The sequence below is a fragment of the Tasmannia lanceolata genome, unplaced genomic scaffold, assembly GCF_043159265.1.
Source record: "Tasmannia lanceolata isolate RefF3 unplaced genomic scaffold, GAP_Taslan_0.1 ptg000003l, whole genome shotgun sequence".
Lineage (NCBI taxonomy): Eukaryota > Viridiplantae > Streptophyta > Magnoliopsida > Canellales > Winteraceae > Tasmannia > Tasmannia lanceolata.
In genome coordinates, this window is record NW_027518680.1 from 3564575 (window position 1) to 3586786 (window position 22212).

At 37.7% G+C, this 22212-nt stretch overlaps 2 protein-coding genes and 1 long non-coding RNA gene across 4 annotated transcripts in view; 2 read left to right on the forward strand and 1 right to left on the reverse strand.

Annotated features, from left to right (window-relative positions):
• The first annotated feature begins 2458 nt into the window (after nucleotides 1–2458).
• LOC143860189 (uncharacterized) lies at nucleotides 2459–4893 on the forward strand. The gene is made up of 3 exons (XR_013239628.1): nucleotides 2459–2529; nucleotides 4250–4336; nucleotides 4510–4893. It is a non-coding gene; the product is annotated as an uncharacterized LOC143860189 (long non-coding RNA).
• Nucleotides 4894–7035: 2142 nt separating this feature from the next.
• On the forward strand, nucleotides 7036–8313 carry LOC143848072 (non-specific lipid transfer protein GPI-anchored 6-like). Its single transcript, XM_077356870.1, has 3 exons — nucleotides 7036–7558; nucleotides 7889–7963; nucleotides 8105–8313. The coding sequence occupies exons 1-3, from the start codon at nucleotides 7213–7215 to the stop codon at nucleotides 8266–8268; spliced, it is 585 nt and encodes a 194-aa protein (XP_077212985.1). The 5' UTR covers nucleotides 7036–7212; the 3' UTR covers nucleotides 8269–8313.
• A 491-nt stretch (nucleotides 8314–8804) lies between these two features.
• LOC143848058 (F-box protein At3g58530-like) overlaps nucleotides 8805–22212 on the reverse strand; it is a 90862-nt gene continuing 77454 nt past the window's right edge. The window contains exons 2-13 of one of the 2 annotated variants that reach the window (XM_077356859.1): nucleotides 19570–19719; nucleotides 18764–18842; nucleotides 16401–16531; nucleotides 16154–16229; nucleotides 13709–13774; nucleotides 13344–13414; nucleotides 10028–10114; nucleotides 9820–9892; nucleotides 9650–9717; nucleotides 9491–9559; nucleotides 9310–9415; nucleotides 8805–9205 (exon numbers count right to left, since the gene is read on the reverse strand). In XM_077356859.1, the coding sequence (XP_077212974.1) occupies nucleotides 9140–9205; nucleotides 9310–9415; nucleotides 9491–9559; nucleotides 9650–9717; nucleotides 9820–9892; nucleotides 10028–10114; nucleotides 13344–13414; nucleotides 13709–13774; nucleotides 16154–16229; nucleotides 16401–16531; nucleotides 18764–18842; nucleotides 19570–19640 (963 nt within the window). In that variant the 5' untranslated portion in view covers nucleotides 19641–19719 and the 3' untranslated portion in view covers nucleotides 8805–9139. Of the gene's footprint in view, nucleotides 9206–9309; nucleotides 9416–9490; nucleotides 9560–9649; nucleotides 9718–9819; nucleotides 9893–10027; nucleotides 10115–13343; nucleotides 13415–13708; nucleotides 13775–16153; nucleotides 16230–16400; nucleotides 16532–18763; nucleotides 18848–18954; nucleotides 19015–19569; nucleotides 19732–22212 lie in introns of those variants that run through there. The other variant, XM_077356854.1, reaches the window with a different exon arrangement.

Below are 22212 nucleotides of genomic sequence, written 5' to 3' on the forward strand. Positions count from 1 at the left end.
GCAAAAAATAGTAATCATTACGGATTTGTGGCTGAAGTGCTAAGTTTTAAATGAAAAATTACGAAAAAATGGAAGCAAAGTATTAAAATTAAGAAAAAAATACCAAAAGGATGCACTAACATATGACAATTACCGAACTACAAAGTTTGACTGTCTTCCGTCGGAAGTCCGAACGTTTGTTCGAAAGTCCGAACGTTTGTTCGGAAGTCCGAACAAACCTTCGGACTTCCGAATTGAACCAATATTTTGGTTATGTATACTGGCTTCCATTCGGAAGTCCGAAGTTTTGTTCGGACTTCCGACGGAAGCCAGTAGAATAGGGATAATTCCAAAGATTTTTATTTTCAAATTGAGTAAAAATTCGAAGGATAATAGGGATATACATTGTGATCTTAGTGTCATGCAGGCAACCATAAATTGAAGCTTGATTTTGATGTTTTAGAATAAAAAAATGCAAAGAAAATGGATTTATCTTGAAAATGGGGAAAACAACAAAATTCAGTTTTAAGCTCAAAATTCATTTTCTCTGCATTTTGTAACACTCATTCGATAAGTTTATCATGAATAAACCCTCATAATTACCAAACCCTGTTGTAAATGGCAACCTTCAAAACCCTTCCATGGAGTTTTTCACGTTAGAAAAGTCTTGAGGAAGAAGAATGTGGTAGGTGAGAAGGTAATAAGTGCATTGGGATAAGTGCAAAAAGGTGGAGAGAAAAAAGAGGTAGGAGGGGTATATTTGTCCTAAAAGCCTTCTTCTCTCACTTGATAACACCTTTTTTATAAATTTCAAATCACTACCCTTTATTCACAATTTCGCATAAACTTTGCATTTTTTTAATGATTTGCCCTAATTAGTAATTACAATCAATTTTAATATGAGAAAAAAATAAACATAATTTGAGGAATGATAGATGCAAGCATGGTTTTAAATTTCGTCCGAAATTTCGGATTTCGGTGGAGACCGACACCGAAATGGGTAAAAACCGAAACAGTCATTTATTTCGGTCGAAATTTTGGAATTTCAATCGAAATTTCTGTTTTTCTGAAATTTGACCCAAAAAAATCTTTTTTTTATATATATAATTTAATATTTCACTCAAATTTCGGTCGAAATTTCAAAATTTCAAGGTCCGAGACCGGTACTGAAACTGAAATTTTAAACCTTGGATGCAAGGGCCCTCTTTATGCAAGGGCTAAAGAAGGGCCCTTGAATAGATCCACGTCATTAAGTCCAACCGAATTCAGTTTCTCAACCGACTTTTAAAATGACCTAGATCTATTCAAGGGCCTTTCTCCGGACCTTACATAAAGAGGGCCCTTGCATCTATCGTTCCTCTCATAATTTTTATGCTAAATTCATTGTAAAAAGTTCGGCTTAGTATTTATGGTGTTTTAAAAAATATTTTCCCTTAGAATAGCTCTAGAAGCATGATTTTTTGCCTAAAATTTTTATTTTATATCCTATGATATTGCAATAATTTTAAATGTGAGAAAACACACAGCCTAGTTCTTTTAATGTTATCATTTTCAATGGCTAATTTGGAAATATTTTAAAGATTAGGGATTTATTGGCCAAAGTTCTATTCTAGAAAAATAAACAACCCATGTAAAATACTTATCCTTGGCGGCCATCATTCCATGGTTCATTATTCTCAAATGTCACTATTAAGAAATTATACCAGCACAACCATGTTTTAATAATTGCACAAACCTATCTTGTTCTATCTTTTTTAACAGACTTGTGAACGCTTTTTGGAACCTATAATGATGTTTGAGAGCTCTTTAAATAATAAAAGACAAGATGGTTTAGTGCAAATATCAAAACATGCTTGTGCTGATATCATTTCCCTAACTATTATACAGTCAATGAGATTTGAAAACTTTCCAAATTCTTGCCAAAAAGACAAGAAGAAAGCAACATATATCTATTGAAATAATAATCCATCATTATCCCATAACAAATTAGTAAATTACCTCAAGTCCAAGTCAAGCACCTTTAGTCATTGTTCACACCGGTGCCTCTACCATTTTTAACCTATCTATATTTTGCAGGCCCTCTTACCCATTCCCTTTCTTTCTCATTTCTTTCCCTTCTAGAAAGAGAAAACCATAGTTTATAAGGGGGTGAACACTACACAACTTCATACCCAACAAGCTCTTCATCCTCTTTCTTCACAACCATGGCAACAGCTAGAGGCATACCAACCTTCAGATTATCGATGATCGTAGTGTTTTTGTTGATCGGAATTGCGAGATCGGACTTTGCTAGTGATAGGGCCGAGTGTGCCGATTCGATAATCCCTATCTCCCCTTGTCTTTCTTATATACAGGGAAACACAAGGGTGCCCGCACCGGGATGTTGCGCGGCTCTGGCGCAAGCCCTGGAGAAGAGCCAGAAATGCCTTTGTATCCTCATCAAAGATAGAGATGCTCCACAGCTCAGCGTAATGATCAATGGCACCCTGGCCGTCAATCTCCCAACCGTTTGCAATTCCTCTACAAATGTGAACATGACTCAATGCATCGGTAAGTACACACAATAGTTATTCATAGGTTTTTTAAGAGAGGCAAAAATTTTGGGACGCACTAGCTCTGATACCATGTGAAACAACAATTTACTCCGTAAGCTTAAGTTGTTAGAGATGGTGTTATTTAATCATTTATACTTCAACAATTCTCAGGACATTACTCTTTGCACTTTAGTAAGGGAAATGATATCAGCATAACCATTGTTAAATAATTGCACAAACGCAGCTTGTCTTCCTTATTAATTGGTTTGTAAGAGCGTTTTGTGAATTGTAGTAACCCTTTGACGCCCTTATAATAGAAGACAAGATGGGTCAGTGCAATTATCAAAACATGGTTGTACTGATATCATGTCCCTTTTTAAATCGGTTGTTGATAGCATTTTGGGAATTGTAACAACCTTTATGGGAACTGGGAAGTGATATATCCTCTCCTCCCCTGTATCTCAAAGGGGGCTGATGTACTTCACGCGGGAGGCGTTTAATGGGCCTAATTGCCACATAATAAACTGGAGTTGGCTGTCCCATATAAAGAAAAGAGACGAATTTATCATTTCCTTTTTTTATTTGATAAGTAAGCTGGGGTTTGGCGGGGACCCCTCCGGTTTATTAAAATGTGAAAAGTATTACAACCAGCGAGCACACGGCATTAACCCTATCACAAGTAGGGGAGCAACTTGGGTCGGGCTCAACCCGAACCCGACGGGTTCAACCCGATTTTGGCTCGGGTTGGGTTGGCATTTTCTAGGGTTGGGTTTGGAAAACCCAACCCGATTTAATTTCGGGTTTGGTTAGGATTGAGGCCTTGGCAACCTGACCCGACCCAAACCCAACCTCCGTCCTCTAATTTTTTCATGATTTTCTTAGGATTATGTTTTTTGCCCTAGATGAACTCGACTCCAACTCGACTCAACCCGAACCCAACCCGACCCGATTTGGAGGCAGGATGGGTTATGGTTGACCATCCTCAACCCGAGGCTCAGGTTGGGTCGGCTTAGTGCTAAGGGAATGCTATCTCGGGTTGGCCTCAACCTGACCCGAGTTGTACCCCTAATCACAAGAATAAGGATACATACAAAGAGTGCAAAGACAGGATCTAACCTTACAAACAGTATCCAAGCAAAAGTGAAAACACAAAGGATTTCACGAACCACTTTAACCCCAAGTTCCAAGACGTCACTCATCCTCTGATTCAACTTCCTGGATCTCTGGCTCTTCCTCAAATTATGGTGGCAATTTATCATTTCCCTTGCAAGGATTGTCTAAAAAGTCCCCAGAGAAAAAAAATTCTAAAATTTCCTACTTGAACCAACCCTATATATTTTTTTATTTAGAGGAACCTTCTATTTATGATTATATCCCTAGAAACTAACCATAATCGTATCATTTCCTTCTAAATCATGGATGGTAAAAGGAAACTTTTTTTCATTAATATTTTTATTAGAGATTTGCTAGGGACCATTGCAAAAGGCATTTCACGGATGGGCTGTTGCGTGTGAGAGCAGCCACACAGGCTCAGATTTTGTCTTATTCATGTAATTCAACTGAGGTTGCTGCTCTCACATGCAACAGCCCATCCGCGAAATGCCTACTCGGATGGTCCCTACTCCATAACAAATCCCTTAGGGGCAGAAATTACATTTATTTCGTTTTTTCCCCAATATATGGATATATTATTTACTAACATGGCAAGTGTACGTGCTCTGGTTCATTTTGTATAGATCTTTTACACTTGGTTCCACATTCGCCAGAGGCTAAGGTGTTCGAACAATTTGCTGCCACTACTAATGGCACGCACACTACTACTGGTAATCAACAAGTTTTTTCTTTTCTTTTCTTTTTAGGTGGGTTTTTGTGTAATTTTGATATTTTGTTTGGGAAAAGACAAACAAAAAGGAGTTGAAAATCAGAAAAAGGGGATAGCATATCTTTTTCTTCTATGTTTTAACGTTTGGTAAAAATTGTTGGGTGGTGTTTTCAGGGAATGGAAACTCGACGGTTGTGGGCAATAGTCCGAGCAACAGTGGTGGAACGAATGGGGGGAACAGTAATGGTGGGAGAAGTGTTAATGGGTTGCTTCTAAAGGATATGATTGTTGGGTTTTATATATGGGGTTTTGTATGCCTTGTGATTTTTGGTGGTTAGGACTTAGGAATACTCCACCCCAATTCATTTCAGTTTAGATTTTTCATAGTTCAACATAATATTACTATGCCTCATTCCAGTAAGGCAGTAACGTGAATCTCTCTCGTGTTTTGTATGCCTTGTATTTTTGGTGGTTAGGATTTAGGAAGACTCCACCCCAATTCATTTCAGCTTAGATTTTTCATAGTTCAACATTATATTACTATGTAGTTACGCAACGTGTTACCTCATTTCATGCAACGTGAATCTCTCTCTCTCTCTCATGACAAGTAGAGTTAGTACCATAGTCTTCTTTCTCTCTCTCTCTCTCTCTCTCTCTCTCTCTCATGGGACAAGTTGAGTTATTTGAAATTGTCGAGGGACGCCCCAAAAATTATGGTGGCTGAAAAGTGCGACGTACCCTTTTAGATCTTTGAACCAGACGGGTCCACTCTATTTTTATAAAATACGTGCACTCATATTTATTAAAAAAAAATTCATAGCGGACCACATTATTCCATTATCCAGACCCTTCATTTGATGGACCACATTGTAAATAGGCCTTTCCTAAATAAAATCATCTCTTTATGATGAATTCTAATTCTCTGATTCGTAAAGGTTGATCGGAGGGTTTGGATCATCCTATGGAGATGATTTTATGGGCGATGCCTCTTCACGTTGGGCCCAACAAATGAGTGGTTTGGATCTTTGAACTAGGTAAGTTCATGTATTCTTTTAAAAAATACATACTTTTTATGGGGTCCACCTTCTTCAAAATCTAAATCATTTAGAGAGAGAGAGAGAGAGAGTAATGATCGTACCTTGTTGTATTTTTATTCTCTATAATTACAATCAATTTTAACATGAGAAAAAAATAAAATAATTTGAGGAATGATAGATGCAAGCATGGTTTTAAATTTTGTCCGAAATTTCGGATTTCGGTGGAGACCGACACCGAAATGGGTAAAAACCAAAACGGCCATTTATTTCGGTCGAAATTTCAGTTTTTCTGAAATTTGACCCAAAAATATAATTTAATATTTCACTCAAATTTCGGTCGAAATTTCAAATTTTCAAGTTCCGAGACCGGTACTGAAACTGAAATTTTAAACCTTGGATGCAAGGGCCCTCTTTATGCAAGGGCTAAAGAAGGGCCCTTGAATAGATTCACGTCATTAAGTCCAACCGAATTCAGTTTCTCAACTGACTTTAAAAATGACCTGGATCTATTCAAGGGCCTTTCTCCGGCCCTTACATAAAGAGGGCCCTTGCATCTATCGTTCCTCACATAATTTTTATGCTAAATTTATCGTAAAAAGTTCTTCTTAGTATTTATGGAGTTTTAAAAAATATTTTCCCTTCGAATAACTCTAGAAGCATGATTTTTTGCCTAAAATTTTTATTTTATATCCTATGATATTGCAATAATTTTAAATGTGAGAAAACACAGAGCCTAGTTCTTTTAATGTTATCATTTTCAATGGCTAATTTGGAAATATTTTAAAGATTAGGGATTTATAGGCCAAAGTTCTATTCTAGAAAAATAAACAACCCATGTAAAATACTTATCCTTGGCGGTAGGGTGTAAACGAGCCGAGCCGAGCCGAGCTTGGCCAGGCTCGGCTCGGGTCGTTAAGCTCAAAAGCTCGGCTCGGCTCCGTCAGGCTCGCAAGCCTTACCGAGCTCGGGTTATATTAAGTTCACACCCCTCATCTTCCCTGGACAGCCCTACTAGTGTAATTTGACTACTTTTTTTACACTATGGGGGTGGTCCTAGTAACAAATGGGGTTCCAAAAATGAAGTGACATATTTTGCCCCCCCCCCCCCCCTTCACTCCCTGGACAGCCCTTTTAATGTATATATTAATATATAATATATATATATATATATATTTAAATATATTAAATTCTTAACGAGCCTTAACGAGCCGAGCCGAGCCGAGCCGAGCCTGGCCTAAATCGGGCTCGGCTTGTTAAGGATTCGAGCTTCCGAGCCCGAGCCAAAATTGACACCCTTACTTGGCGGCCATCATTCCATGGTTCATTATTCTCAAATGTCACTATTAAGAAATGATACCAGCACAACCATGTTTTAATAATTGCACAAACCTATCTTGTTGTATCTTTTTTAACAGACTTGTGAACGCTTTTTGGAACCTATAATGATGTTTGAGAGCTCTTTAAATAATAAAAGACAAGATGGTTTAGTGCAAATATCAAAACATGGTTGTGCTGATATCATTTCCCTAACTATTATATACAGTCAATGAGATTTGAAAACTTGCCAAAAAGACAAGAAGAAAGCAACATATATCGATTGAAATAATAATCCATCATTATCCCATAACAAATTACCTCAAAGTCCAAGTCAAGCACCTCTGGTCAATGTTCACACCGGTGCCTCTACCATTTTTAAACTATCTATATTTTGCAGGCCCTCTTACCCATCCCTTTCTTTCTCATTTCTTTCCCTTCTGCAAAGAGAAAACCATAGTTTATAAGGGGTGAACACTACACAGCTTCATACCCAACAACCTCTTCATCCTCTTTCTTCACAACCATGGCAACAGCTAGAGGCATACCAACCTTCGGATTATCGATGATCGTAGTGTTTTTGTTGATCGGAATTGCGAGATCGGACTTTGCTAGTGATAGTGCCGAGTGTGCCAATTCCCTAGCCCCTATCACCCCTTGTCTTTCTTATGTACAGGGAGGTATAAAGGTGCCCACACCAGATTGTTGCACGGGTCTGGGGCAAGTCCTAGAGAAGAACAAGAAATGTATTTGCATCCTCATCAAGGATAGAGATGATCCACAACTCGGGTTTAAGATTAACGGCTCCCTAGCTGTCTATCTCCCCACCGCTTGCAATTCCTCTACAAACGCAAATATGACTCAATGCATAGGTAAGTACACATAATCATGGTTTAAAATTTCGATTTCGGTACCAGTTTCGGACATTCCAAAAACCAAAATTTCGGCCGAAATTTTGTAACATATTTTTTCTTTTTCTAAATTACAATTTCTCGAAATATCGGAAAAGGCCGAAATTCGAAGAAATTTTCTGAAAAAGCTTTGAAGGAGAGAATATTTCTAAAATTTCCTACATTTTTTACGCACGAATAAATATAGGGGAGTGATAAATCGACCCCAATTCCCTAAATATAACCTGGCCTATTTATATTATTTACTTACTTAACAATGCTTCTGATGAGACCCACTTGTGTTCATGGTAGATCTTCTACACTTGGTTCCACAGTCGGCAGAGGCTACGGTGTTCCAGCAATCTAATGGCACGCACACTTCTACTGGTAACATTTTTATTTTTTTTGAGGTGGGTTTTTGTGGAGTATTGATATTTCATGTGGGAAAAGACAGACAAAAAGGAGTGGAAAAGGTTAAAAGGGGGAGGGGCATATCTTTTACTAAATTTTGTTTGGTGGTTTTTTCAGGGAATGGGAACTCGACGGTTGTGAACAGTAGTCCGAGCAGCAGTGGTGGAACGAATGTGGGGAACAGTAATGGTGGGAGAAGTGATAAAGGGTGGCTTCTGAAGGATATAAGTGTTTGGGTTTGTATATTGTTTTCTGTATGCCTTGTGATTTTTAGTGGTTAGGAAGACTCCACACCCATTCACTTCAATCTCAATTTTTCATAGATCTCTCTCTCTCTCAATACCTCATTAAAGTAGACAGCGTGCCGCACGCTTTTTACGTCAAATCACCTTATCAGGGGGTGAAAATATCATCGCCCTTGAAAAAGCTCGTAAACATTTTACATAAATTTTATGTAAATTCTTCAAATTTTACATGAATTCACAACCTTCTGCAAATTTTTAGAATTCATGTACGTTTGTAGAATTCACATAAATTTACGGAGTTCACAGTTTTCTGTGGGAATACACAATTTTCAATTTCTTGTGAATTCACCACTTCATTGTGTGTTGACCTTTTTTAGGCAAAGAAATAGTAACCTATGCATGCTGTGGGCCTAAACCAAGCCCAGCTATAAATGGTAAGGATAGAAATCTTGGATAAGTTATTCCTTGGATTGGCAACCCTGATTGGATAATTTTTATCTTAAGAGAACCCTTGGGATTGGCTGCCCTGCTTGTACAATATAACCTCGTAAATGGAGGATAGCAATCCTATCTAAGGATAAAATAAACTCTATATTGCTATTCCCATGGAATGGGGCTGTTTTCTACAGGGATAGAAATCCTTGAATAAGATGTTTCTGGGATTTACTACCCTGATTGGATAATTTCATCTTGAATAAACCCCACGGATTGGCTACCCTGCCCATAATACAGAATTTACAGTGCAAGTTGTTTGCATGGAATTTTAAATTTTCGTACAACTTAACCATGTTTGTACTTTGTAGATGGCTTGCTACTCATATCAAGCAACTTAAACATGGGAGTATGATAGAAGCCACCATAATAGATACTAATAGGTGCAACCGTGCAAGTATACAAAAACAAACCATTAGCTATGAACTTTGAAGCATCTCAAATGTGGGAACAGTTGAAGCAGTTCATCGCGGCTCCGTCTCTGGAAAGGGAAAAAAATTGACAGACAATGAGACAGATTGCTAAGTATTGGCTGTGAAAAGGCATAAGAGAAAAGAAGATCCACATGTAGCAGCATATCCAGACCTTAATGCCAATACACCCATTCACATCAAGCGTTGTAAGCGTGTTTGAGCAGAACTTTGAGAGCGTCTCTATGCACTTGTCGGTCACCCCAACAATTCCAAACAAACTGCATTTCACTTATAACATATTACTGATCTGTAAACCACATATAGAAAAGACTGAAAATCACCTTAAAGTTTACCTGAGAAACTCAAGAGAGGTGCAAGACTCTGCAATGGCTAATACTCCCAAGTCAGTGACACGTACACACCTGTTGAGATCACATATGCTTCAAAAATTTCATGGCTTGCATCTTTTCGCGACAAAAAATTGGTCATGGGAGATGTGAGCTTTAACTTACCATGTCAAATTCAGGGAGGCAAGATTCTTGCATTTGGCTATACAGCAAAGACCTTCATCAGATAGATTCTGGCATCAAAAGTTTCAATTATTAGTTTCAGGGTTTCAGCTAGTAAAGAAATTGTGACTTTTGAGTGTGGATCATGGATGTTTTCTGCAGCGCAATGTTACCTGTGAACCACAGAGATCTAAGAATCTCAGCTGAGGTAGTAATGCAATTTTTTTGTAAGCATTGTCCGTAAAGCTGCAAGCAAAACCCGCCTTTGTTTCATGATGAATACTTGTTCAAGATTGCAAATAAAAGACCCTAAAGAAAATCATAGATGTGCATGCACCTAAATATGAACTGAACCAGAACAATAGTTTTGTTATTGTGTACCTCGAAAGGGCATAAAGGTTTAAACTTCGGAGGGAAGAACATTTGAGCAGTATCTGTTGCAATCCACCATCTGTTAGCTTGATGCACCTATAAGAACAATGAAAAGATTATACTACACTCATGCAAAGGCGGCTTGTGAAATGCCTTCTGCGATGGTCCCTAGCAAATCTCATATTATAAATACATGAGTGCAACAATGGTTGCCATTTTACTTGTCCCAGTTTGGAATGAAGCATATATTAGATCCCCTGCGGCCCTGCCAATAGATCATCAATACGAAACGTATTCTACTCCAAATGTGTATAATTATTTTGTGTTATGAAAATTGTCGCTGCCACTTGGGGTCTAGGAACCACCATTCAATCACATTGTGAGAACTGCCGCCACATCTCTGGAGCTGGCCCTTGGTGCGTCATTTCTACTCAGCCTTTCTTTTTCCAACAACATTCACTAGTTCTCTCTCTATACACTACCAACTCAACTCAACTCAACTCAACTCAACTCAACTAAACCTTTTTCTCAAACTAGTTGGGGTCGGCTAATGAATCCTTTAGAAAATTTTCATGAAGAAGGTGAAAGAATCTACCCAGCTCTGTACACTACCAAGTATGGAAAAATTTTGGCATGAAAATAACTTTGTATCCTTATTTTGCAGTAGTTTATATGCTATCTGGCAGGGGATATATTGGAAAATGAATCATCAATCATAATTCTGGCAGGGGATCTATTGGAAAATGAATCATCAATTACAATGGTTGGCCGGGGATCTATTATATACTTCATTCTAAACTGAGACAAGTAAAATGGCAGGGGATCTGTTACAAATATGGTCCCTAGCAAATCCCAAATTACAAATACATGAGTGCAAGTGCAACAATGGTTGCCAATTTACTTGTCCCAGTTTAGAATGAAGTATATAATACATCCCCTGCCAATAGATCTATTGGAAAATGAATCATCAATCTGGCAGGGGATCTATTGGAAAATGAATCATCAATCACAATTCTTCCACAGTGATACCATAATAAATAGGGAAATGATAAATGCGCCCCTTTTCATCACTAGGGACACCCAACAGCAGTGTCTCAATGACTGCAGAGGGGCTGCTGATGTACTTCGCGTCAGAAGGATTCAACGGATTTGATTGCCACGTACACTGAAGTTTGGTGTCCCTAGTGATGAAAAGGGGCGCATTTATCATTTCCCTAATAAATATTAAAGATTGAAACTATTCAAAATACACACACACACACACAGAGGAAAAGGTTTCCAAGGTATCGCGCAGCTTGAGCAGACCTCTATATACGCCATCTCCCATGTTGTTTGACTTCAACTCATCCAACCTTTTTTTTTTTTTTTTGGTCCAACCTATTCATTCTATAGGACCTAACATAGGTAGGGTGTCCCTAAGAAATCATCTCCATAGGATCATGGTATCTGTTGATTTGTGGAGTTTTAGAATGGACGGCTAGAAAGTGGGCTTCTACAGATCGAGTGGTTAGGATGATTGTATGGAGATGGTTTGTTAGGAACACCCTATCTATGTGAGGTTCTATGGAATGAATGGGTTGGACGAGTCAAACAACATGGAGATGGTGTGTTTATAGTGGATTGCTCAGGCTGAGCTATAGCTCAAAAACCTCGCTATATATATATATGAGAAAACGGTTCCTACACATATGTGTAGAGAGTTCTCTACACACTAGCTTAAAATACAGTAGGGGCCCACATTGTTTGGGTGATCCAAGCCATCCATTTTAAAGGCCTTCACATAGATAGGGTGTCTACAAAAAATCAGATCCATAGGATCATCCCAACCCTACGATTTGTGGAGGTAAAATGGATGTCTTTAAACCTTCACAAATTAGTCCATTTTTTGTCTCCGCAGTTCGAATGGTTAGGATGATCCTATGGATCTGATTTTTTGTGGACACCCTATCTATGTGAGGGCCTTAAAAATGAATGGTTTGGATCACCCAAATAGTGTGGCCCCCACTGTATTTTAAGCTAGTGTGTAGATAACTTATCTACACATATGTGTAGGAACCGTTTTCTCTCTCTCTCTCTCTCTCTCTCTCTCTCTCTCTCTCTCTCTCTATATATATATATATATATATATATATATATATATATATATATATGAGGAAACTGTTGGTGAGCTTAAGCTCACCAAACTTATAGTGAGCTAGCTTGCCCAATCACATGGCGGCCCACTTTGTTAGGATGATCCAAACCATTCATTTGAAAGTCCCTTACATAGATGGGGGGTGTACCAAAAATCAGCTCCATAGGATCATCCTAACCCCTCCATTTGTGGAGGACAAAAATGGACAAACACAAATTTGCCCCATTTTTGTCCTCCACAAATGGAGGGGTTAGGATGATCCTATGGAGCTGATTTTTGGTACACCCCCTATCTATGATAAGGCCTTGCAAATGAATGGTTTGGATCATCCTAACAAAGTGGGCCCCCATGTGATTGGGCAAGCTAGCTCACCATAAGTTTGGTGACAGTTTCCTCTATATATATATATATATATATATACAGGGGCGATGCCAGAAATTTTGCACAAGGGGGGCAAAAATTATAGTAATTTTTTTATGCATCTTAAAATATTGATAGAAAAAATTTCTATCTGAAATTTTGCACAAGGGGGCAAAAATTATAGTAAATTTTGCAGAAAAAGGGAGATAAAAATAGTAAAATTAAAATTTTAAACTTATTTTCTATCTTAGGATGATTGGAAAGGGGGGCATATTTTTTAAAAAAAGGGGTAAAGATAAAAAAATATTAAAACATGAAGGTATATTTTTTTTTTCCAAAAAATTAAGGGGGGCAATTGCCCCCCTTTCCTCTCATGTGGCATCGCCCCTGTATATATATATATATATATATATATATATATCGAAGATTGAAGAAAATAATATGGAGAGAAGTTTTTCTTTCTATTGACCTTGGAAGACATGTTTAAACATTAGTAGGGAATTAAAGGTACAATTATAAATAATAAAGGGAAGTAATATATCAGTCCCTTTTTTTACTTGGGACAGCCCCGTCTAGTTATGACTACTCTTTTCCACTGGAAGGGGCTGCCTCAAGTAGGAAAAAGGGACGAATATATCATTTCCCACAATACAATAAGCTTAGTGTATGGAAAATCAAGGAAAACAGGTATGACTATCACAGTGCTTTATCCTCCTCTTCTTCAATAAAAGAATACATCAGCAGTTATTTAAGAAGTGGAACTAATTACAATTGATGGATATATTTGATTACTTTCAAAGCTTAGATCATTTAGGCATTGAATTTGCATACCTTGTTAAATTCAGTATTTCCAATTCTTGGTAATTGTCAGCAATCAAGTGCAAACTTTGATCTAAAATATTCTGCAAGTAAATACACCAAAATAAATTAATCAGAAAACATGCCTCAAGATAAACATATCTTAAGATTTACCAGTCAGGAGATAAATATGGGAACCATTACAAGAAAATATTTGGTAGTTAAGTAGTTTTGCATTCTACATATGAGTAGACAGAAAGGTTCTTAGCATGTTACAATGTTGTCAATAAACCCCTACACAGTACCTCATCAGCTTTTATAATGTATTGCATGCATCAAGTTACATATTTTATGCGCCTAAAGCTGTTTTGATTGTGGAAAGTAGCTTATATACACACCTTTGTAGTGTATAAAGTCATGCAGTTTGGGACTTTGGCATAGTATATGTTGTGTATATACCATAGCTGTCGAAATGAGAAGCAACGTGGGAAGCATAAGCAAAAAGATGGGATCTAAAAAAGAGAAAATATGGGAAGCATAATATCACTGAGGAAGCAATGGGAAAGTAAAGAGGAGACATGTGGGAAGCGTCAAGTGAAAATTATGCATGTAATAAGCTTCATTGAAAGTGAATGAGAAGCACGTAAAAAAGGAGATGGTTATAGTAAGTTAGGAGGATGGGTTCGTGTAGGTTAGAATTAGTCAAAGAGGACTTCACGGCTAACTAGAATTACAAGTTTCAGGGATTTAGAGTTTTACAAGCTTGATGTCTTACTTATTTAGAGATAACATTAAGTTCACGAAAAAAAACATCAAATAAGTTCTATTTGAAACTTAAAATCAGTTTTTTTAAGTTTTAAATATACTCTGTTTCTAAATAGACACCTTTTCTTGGTAGGTAAGCTGGGATCGAACCTCGCGATATTACAGCTTGCCTCTCCTCTATTTTCATCTCCTTCACTTCTCAACGTACAACAATCTTGACAGTTATCACATCATATCAGTAGCGTAACAGATGTTCACTCCAACAGTGTTCTTATGAATACTTGAAGGAATAAAGATGGTGGATTACTCATCCATAGTGGAAGGAATGAACATGATAAACATACTGGACAAGTGGTGGTCCACTGTATCATAAGTAATAAAAAAACAATAATCGCTATTGCTTTTTAGATACAATTTTCGTCAGAAATTATTGGGTAATGAATGGGATTTTAGGAAGCTCTAATATCACGACTCATGGTCAAGCAACAAGCATCTCAACTTATCTACTAGGTAAAAAAACTTAAAAAGTGAAAGGTTTCGTTCTATTATGAAGAACTCAAGACATGACAAACATGTGTTTGCATGGAGAGCCAAGTTAACAATGAATCACAATGGTTCTGCGGTTTTCCATTTGTCTGAGAAATTATATATCTCTTTACATGCCTGTGAAAATAAGTCAACTGCTATAAATGAAAGGTCCATCTTTTGAAGCTTTGGGTAATGGTGCTAGGGAGAAGAATCTCCCCTTACCCATTTGATTACATTGGCTAACTTGATCCAAAGAACCACAAGTAATTTTTTGCAAGGAGTTTAATTCCCTCCCTTATGGAAAGGATCTCCCCCACCATTGCATTGGTTAAGCAATTTTGGTCCTGCACGGGCAAAGATCACCACGCCATCTTCATAAGAGAAGATTCAACCATATCATCAAGCCAAAGCAAAGAGAAGTATCCAACAAGGCACACCGTCATTGAAAATAGGTGGTTGCACCTTTAGTTGATCACTTGATCCACACCATCAGCCTCTGATTAGACAATCCCAACCATCAAAAGATCCTGCAAATGTATGATGAAAAGAAAATTCCCATGCAATGGCCCAAAAATACATTTACCAGATGGTTAGGATCATCCAATCAAAGCAATTTTTGCACAGGCAATCCAAGGTGGGATTTACCAGGTGGATTGTCTGATCAATGGAAGGTGGGGTCCACCTATTTGCAAGACAGGAATGCATCATCATATTATCACAGGATGCCCCTCATTGTATCATTTCTCTTATGCTATATTTTATGTTTGCCCAGCTGACTTATTGACTCAAGGGTGATGTGACTTGAGCTCAATTTTCGAAGAGGATCATTTTATTAGGTTTGGAATCAAGCATTTCAACCGCCCAAACTCAGAATATCATTTTTTGTGCTTTAGAAGAAAATAGAAAATCTAATAAAATTAGACTTCACAATTTATCCTTCTTCAACAAGTGGCATGCTTTATTGATGAACGAGAGAACGAGTATAGAAAGGGAAGACGTGGAAAAACTAAGAAGCCTTACAAAAGTTGCTACCTTGAGAGTTACAAGAACCCCTCAACGAGGAAATCAACAATTTAAAGCAAGCAAAAATGCATCAAATTCCATCATTCAATAATAAAATTAACATCTTTCATCTGCAGTTCTGCACTGATGTGAGAAGTAACTAATAATCATGGAGAATTGAAAAGAAGAAGATAGAAAAGATATGATCTATCATACTCTAATACCTTCATTTCAAAAAAAGAAAAATCATACTCTATTACCTACATAACTTCAAAATGTTTTGTTTTCAGCCATAAATTTCTAATTAACTTAAAATTTAGATTTGGAACTGCAAGCTGATATAAACGAGAATACTCAGACACCAAGGTATCTTCATCAACTAATTAAATATGTGGAGTATGCTAGTCTGCATAAAAACAACTGAATAATAAAATATGTTTATGCATTAATAACACTCAGTTGGTGGCCAACTGCGATAGTTAGAACTTACAAGGATACCACCAAAATTCCCAAGACAAAAAACAAAAAACAGCAAATGATGTTTATACCTTACATCCGCTCAGGTTCAAATCAATTATCCCTTTGCAGTTCTTCACAAGATGCTTTATACCTAAATCTGTTACCCTGAGCTCAGTTCATATCCTAACATATTAGTAGCAATGACGATAATTGTCTCTTAGAGACTATTGATTTTTTAACACAACATAAGTTACAAGTAAATAAGATAAATTTATCTTAAAGACTACATTGAAAGCATCATAAGTAACCATATACAACAGGTAAGATTGGTATTACCTTACATTCCAATAGATAGAGAAGGCCTTGAGTTTTGGGCAAGCACTAGTCACAGCCTCAATTCCATTATCAGAGATCTTCTGGCAGCCATTCAGATTTAGAGACTGCAAGTCTTGAAGTGACCCCATACACTGACAATTCACAACAATCACTACATGACAGAATATTTAGAGAATAAAAGGAAAATCTTTCCAATGTTATAATGGTAAACCATATTCTAGAGCAATTCTTGTTATACACTATTGGCTTCGTGAACCAAGCCAAATGTTGTTATATTTTTCTTAAGGGAAATGATATACATACTCCCTGTTTAGATAATGGCACTCCACACTTTATTAACCGCTTCTCTAATTGGCTATCGAGAGCATCTTAGGAATTGTAACACCCTTTAAAGAAAATTAGAAAAGTGTAAAGTAAAGATCGGAGTGCCACTATTGAAACAACAAAATGCCGATATCAATTCCCTCATCTTAAATGTACTAGATTTTCGTTTATTCTTGCTCCAGTCTTGTTTGTCATGATCTACTTGTTTATAAAGGGACTTAAAATCAGAAACACTAAAACATAATACTAAGGCCCTGTTCATTTTAGATTTTGACAACCGATTGTGAGTCCAAAACCGGTTATTGGACCCAAAATTATACGTGATTTGGACTCACAATCGGTTGTCAAAATCTAAAACAAACAGGGACTAATATTTTATTTTATTTTGTTGAGTGGGACAGAATACAAAAAATACTTGAATAATAATGACCTGTTGAAAAAATCACGACACTGAAAAAGAATACATGCATGTAAGATAGGCAGAAGAAAGTGACTGATAAAAGAGAGAATCTAATACTAAGATGCCCAGCAAAAGTACAGCAGCTAGAAATACAATGGATGACTGCATTGGGCCTGCTTTCTCATTAGTAAGAGATGATCAAATGACGAAACTCAATTCACACTTATAGAGGAATACTAACAACTACGATAAGACTAGAGAACATGGCAAGTAAGATGATAACTTCTGACAACCAATACAAGGATAAAACAAGTGTAAGGAATAGATAGAATTTTATAGATGGCAGGGGCGGAGCCAGGAATTTACACTTGGGGAGGGGGGGCGGACTAATTTCCACTGGTTTGCATTGGTCATTGGGGGTCCAAGGCCATTAAACTATCCAAGCATGCATGTGCATGCCAATGATGCCATGACCCATAAAAGGGATTTTGCTAGTCATTGGGGGGGCCACAGCCCCCCTCATGCTATATGTGCCTCCGCCCCTGATAGATGGTATAAACATCAAATGATCAAAAGACAAAGTAAGAAATGGATGCTAAAAGGAAACGGATAAGGAAAGGGCAACATGAGAGGTGGCGAACTCCATAAAAGAGAAACCGTCATACCTTGATGGATGAGAGAAGGGGATGATTTTTGAAGGAAATCAGAGGAGAAATCTACATGGTTGAGATTGGGCATGGGTTTTGAGTAAGCAATGATTTTTTGCAGTTCACCTTAAATGGGTGAACAAGGAGTATTTTGCAAGGTGAGGGCATAATTACTAAGTACATTGGAAAACCTGGTAAAGGGTACGAGTACACAATAGGCAGTAAAGACCTCCTTCAAACCATGGTACATGGGGGTAGGACCAGTTCGGTATTATATATTGTTCAAGAATGGGTTATATACATATATACATACGTATTATATAGTCTATTCGCACCACTTTATGCAGTAAGGCTCCCTAACCCCACCAGGGGAATCCTTAACAACTACACGCCATTGAACTCGGGCTTCGGCATTCTATGTAGCCTGACCTTTATAATTGAACAGAAACGAGTATATAACCAACATTTTCATCTTTTATGTTGAATGTGTAATATTTCACCGATAGTATATATTGTGTGGCCCCAAAGACCTACAAAAAAAGCTCTTTTTACACTTCTGCGACCTTTGAACAAAAAATTGAAATTCTGTGTGTGTGTGTGTGTGTGTGTGTGTGTGTGTGTGTGTGTGTGTGAAGTTTTTGGTTTGAAATTTATCATGCCATTATGATTTTCAAGTAAATTCCAGCCAGTTGCTAACTTGCTACACATCATTACAAACTTCAACTGAATAAATAGGTTCAACAACAACTTCCGTATTTGCAAGGTATAGGTACGTAAAAGAAGAATTCAGAGACCCAAATCAATGTGCTTAGAAGATTATCATTGAAAAAAAAGTATAAAAGAGAGGAAATCATGTATGCCAAAGGAGAAGTAGGTCTTTGTGCTGTAATGGTGCATTGAGCCTACTCTATTGTGTCTTTCAATTGTTCTAACTAAATAAGTGAACTCGGAAAATCAAGAACAATCGAATCCCATAAAATTTACAGTGTTACCTTGCTTCTAAGCACAGTAAGATGTTTATCTTCAATATCTTGCGCAAACTCAAGAATTATCTCCTTAATATAGCGGTATCTGGTCTGAAAAATAAAACCCAAAGATCATCAACATTGAACTATCACTCATATGCCAATCAATTTGAATTAGCTAATGCTAGCTTATTCAGCAAGAGAGATATATAACTGACCAGTGAAAGAGCAGCAATCAGTCGATCGCCAGCATTACTCATTTCATGCAAATCAAGGGACTATAAAATAAACAATCACAAAGTATCATTAGAAATTATATTGGGTTGAGACTAATTGCTTTTGAGAATAAGTGATGAGTGTGACCATTAGTTTCTGAGAGTCAACAAAGGTTTCTCAAGAAGAAAACAGGATCATATGCTATTATAACTAGACAATATTATTTTTCATATCACAATTTGGGTATCTTCATCTTTGAATGAATTACCCACCTCATTAAAAAAAAGCCAATAATAAAGAAAAAGGGGTGTTTGGAGAGAATTTGAGGATGAAAGCAAAGGGGTTTTTTTTATAGGTGAGCTGGGTTGAACCCATGACCTCATGATTTTTACAACAGAGGTCTCTCAAGAAGAAAACAGTATCATATGCTATTATATCTGCATCTTCATATGAATTGCCCATTTCATTACAAAAAGAAAACAGGATCATATGCTATTATAAGTTTATAACTAGACAAGAGTATAACATCATATTACAATTTGGGTTTCTGCATCCTTGAATGAATCGCACATTTCATTCCAAAAAGAGAGAAAAAAAAAAGATGGGGAAGAGAAGACCTGCCAGAGAGGTGGATGGGACACGAGTGTTCGATAACACCATGGGCTGACGAGCAATAGGGAAATGGCATCTCTCTGTGGAACCCTGGTGCTCACTATCTGAAACACCAGAGGCACAGTCACCTTGTTCCATTCCTCTTCCTCTTCCTCTTTGTCTTCCATTCTCCTGTGTATTTTCCTTTCCCCGGGCCAACCCTCTATCTAAGGGTGTTAATGGACCCAGACGGTCCTATGGACCACCCGAATCCTGACTTAAACGGACAGGATCTAGACATCCTACCATGATCCGTGTACACATTTAGGGACCCTCTTGTAGGATCCGGAACTATTACGGAACGGACTTAGACAACTAACAATTAGGGCTGCAACTTGGGTCCGCATAGACCCGACCCGAAAATAACATGGGTCGTGTTTAGAAATCATGGGTCTTGAGTAGGATCGGGTTTTAAATTGGAAAACCTGACTCAATCTTGGGGTAGGACCAGGTTTACAGAAAAAAACCTGAAACCCTACCCGACTCATAAGGGCGTACCGTGACTTTCTTAAATATCTCTTGAATAACATAGTAAATTATTTTCTAATATACTAATACAATTGTTTTCATTGAGGTGACCATGTCTGTTATGTGAAAATATAGTGTCCTTAAATTTATACACTTGATGACATAAATTTAGAGATTTTTGGTATGAAGCTTTGTTCTTTTTCTACAATCTTTAAAATTAGTCACCATCCTACGCTAAAAATGAAAACCCGAACCGACCTGACTTGAAACTATCTTGGGTAGGGTTGTGTTTACGAATCTCGAGTTTTTCTATAAAAAATTAGACTCTAACCTACCTAAGATAATTCTAGGGTAAGATAGGCTTTTGGAAAACCCGACCTGAGTTGCACCCCTACTAACAGTAGCCTGTGGGACAATCCTAAAACTGATTTACTATACTATTTTACAAAAATACGCTCTAATTCTTATCACATTCAGTATTATTTCAGGGGTGTTTTAGTAAAAATAAGTCATGCATTTTTTATAACTATTCCTATTTTTTATATTTTTTCATTGATCCCTCTCTGAAGTCTGAAGTCTGAAGTCGCCCTCTTCCTGACCACATATATTGACCCAAAGTCCTTAGCCCACTCGCTGTGGCCGCTACGGCTAACGCTCGTGTTTGCCATCGGTTGCACTCTTTTGAGAATTTTGACTGTGTTAAATGTATTTAAGACCAACTACGACACTCCAATGGATGATCGGATTTGAAATGGGCTGTGAGACACACGGGAAATAAGATGTGAATAACACTCCGAATCCGATCCAACCAATAAGGAATTTGAATGGATAGTGACTAAGACGGGGATACATCCGGAGTAAATCCATTGAAACCCCAACTCTATTGTATTTATGAGTACTCTTTTTACACCGAAGGGGGTAACAAGGGAAGATCCAAAAGGGAATAATTATATCATTTCTCTAATTTTTCAAAGAAAATTTGGGTGGATAGAAATACAAGTTGGTCTTACTTATTGTACTGTCAAAACCACCATTAAAATGTTAGACCTTGCTATGGATGGGCCATGCATCATCAAAAACCACATGGATTGGACGATTCTTAACCTTCAATTTGATGCATGGCCATCCATAGCAAGGCGTAACATATGAATGGCTTGGATCATGGAAACACTTAGGGCTGCAACTCGGGTCGGGCGGGTCGGGTTTTGGAGAACCCAACCCTACCCGAGAAATATCTCGGGTCGGGTCGGGTCGGGTTTTTTTTCAGAAAACCCACGATTCCCAAACCCGGCCCTACCCATGATAAATCTCGGGTCGGTTCGGGTTTTTTCACGTTGACGCAATTTTTTAAGGAAAATTCTTATTTGGCAAGGCAACTCAACTCATAGAAGAAGAAATTACACTCACATTACACTTGAATCAAACGATGATGTAATTACACTCACATTACACTTGAATCAAACAATGTTGTAATCAAACAATGTTGTAATTACAATCAAACAATGCAGAATTAAACACTTGAATCAACTCAATTCATAAAAGCAGAAATTACACTCACATACAATAACAGTGGATGCGTGGGTTTTTACTTTTAACTTTTAACTAACAATAGAAAAAAATGTACATCCTGTAACTTATGTAACTCGGGTCGGGTCGGGTTGGGTCGGGTCGGGCCCCTTCAAACCCGGCTCGACCCGAGATTCATGCGGGCTTTTGAATGCTCAACCCGGCTCGACCCGAAACCCATGAAACCTGAACCCAACCCAGGCTATTTTCGGGTCGGGTCGATGCGGGTCGGGTAAAACCCGGCTCGAGTTGCAGCCCTAGAAACACTGGACCCTACTTCTACTTCTGTCAAATATAATGGATGCAAATGAGCATATAAAAGAACTGGTGGGGCCCACTTGTTCAATGATCTCAGTTAAGCCTCACTATGGAAGGGCTACGCATCGAAATCCCCTCCCATCAAACAATGGGGTTTGAAAACATACAATTAACAGTCGGTGTCAGCTATCATCAACTGACATGAAAATCAAATATCATCTAATCTCATAAATATAGCATATAAGCTCTCTTCGCAACGCATCAACAAGCGGCATCTTCTTCACCAATCAATATCAGCCATCATCAAAGCTTCAGGG

Bases quoted from the DNA above. Each gene is read 5' to 3' on its own strand.
- LOC143848072 (XM_077356870.1), top strand. From the start codon at position 7,213: ATGGCAACAGCTAGAGGCATACCAACCTTCGGATTATCGATGATCGTA. The intron at 7,559-7,888 runs GTAAGTACACAT...TGTTCATGGTAG, and splicing joins AAATATGACTCAATGCATAG to ATCTTCTACACTTGGTTCCA. The intron at 7,964-8,104 runs GTAACATTTTTA...TGGTTTTTTCAG, and splicing joins TGGCACGCACACTTCTACTG to GGAATGGGAACTCGACGGTT.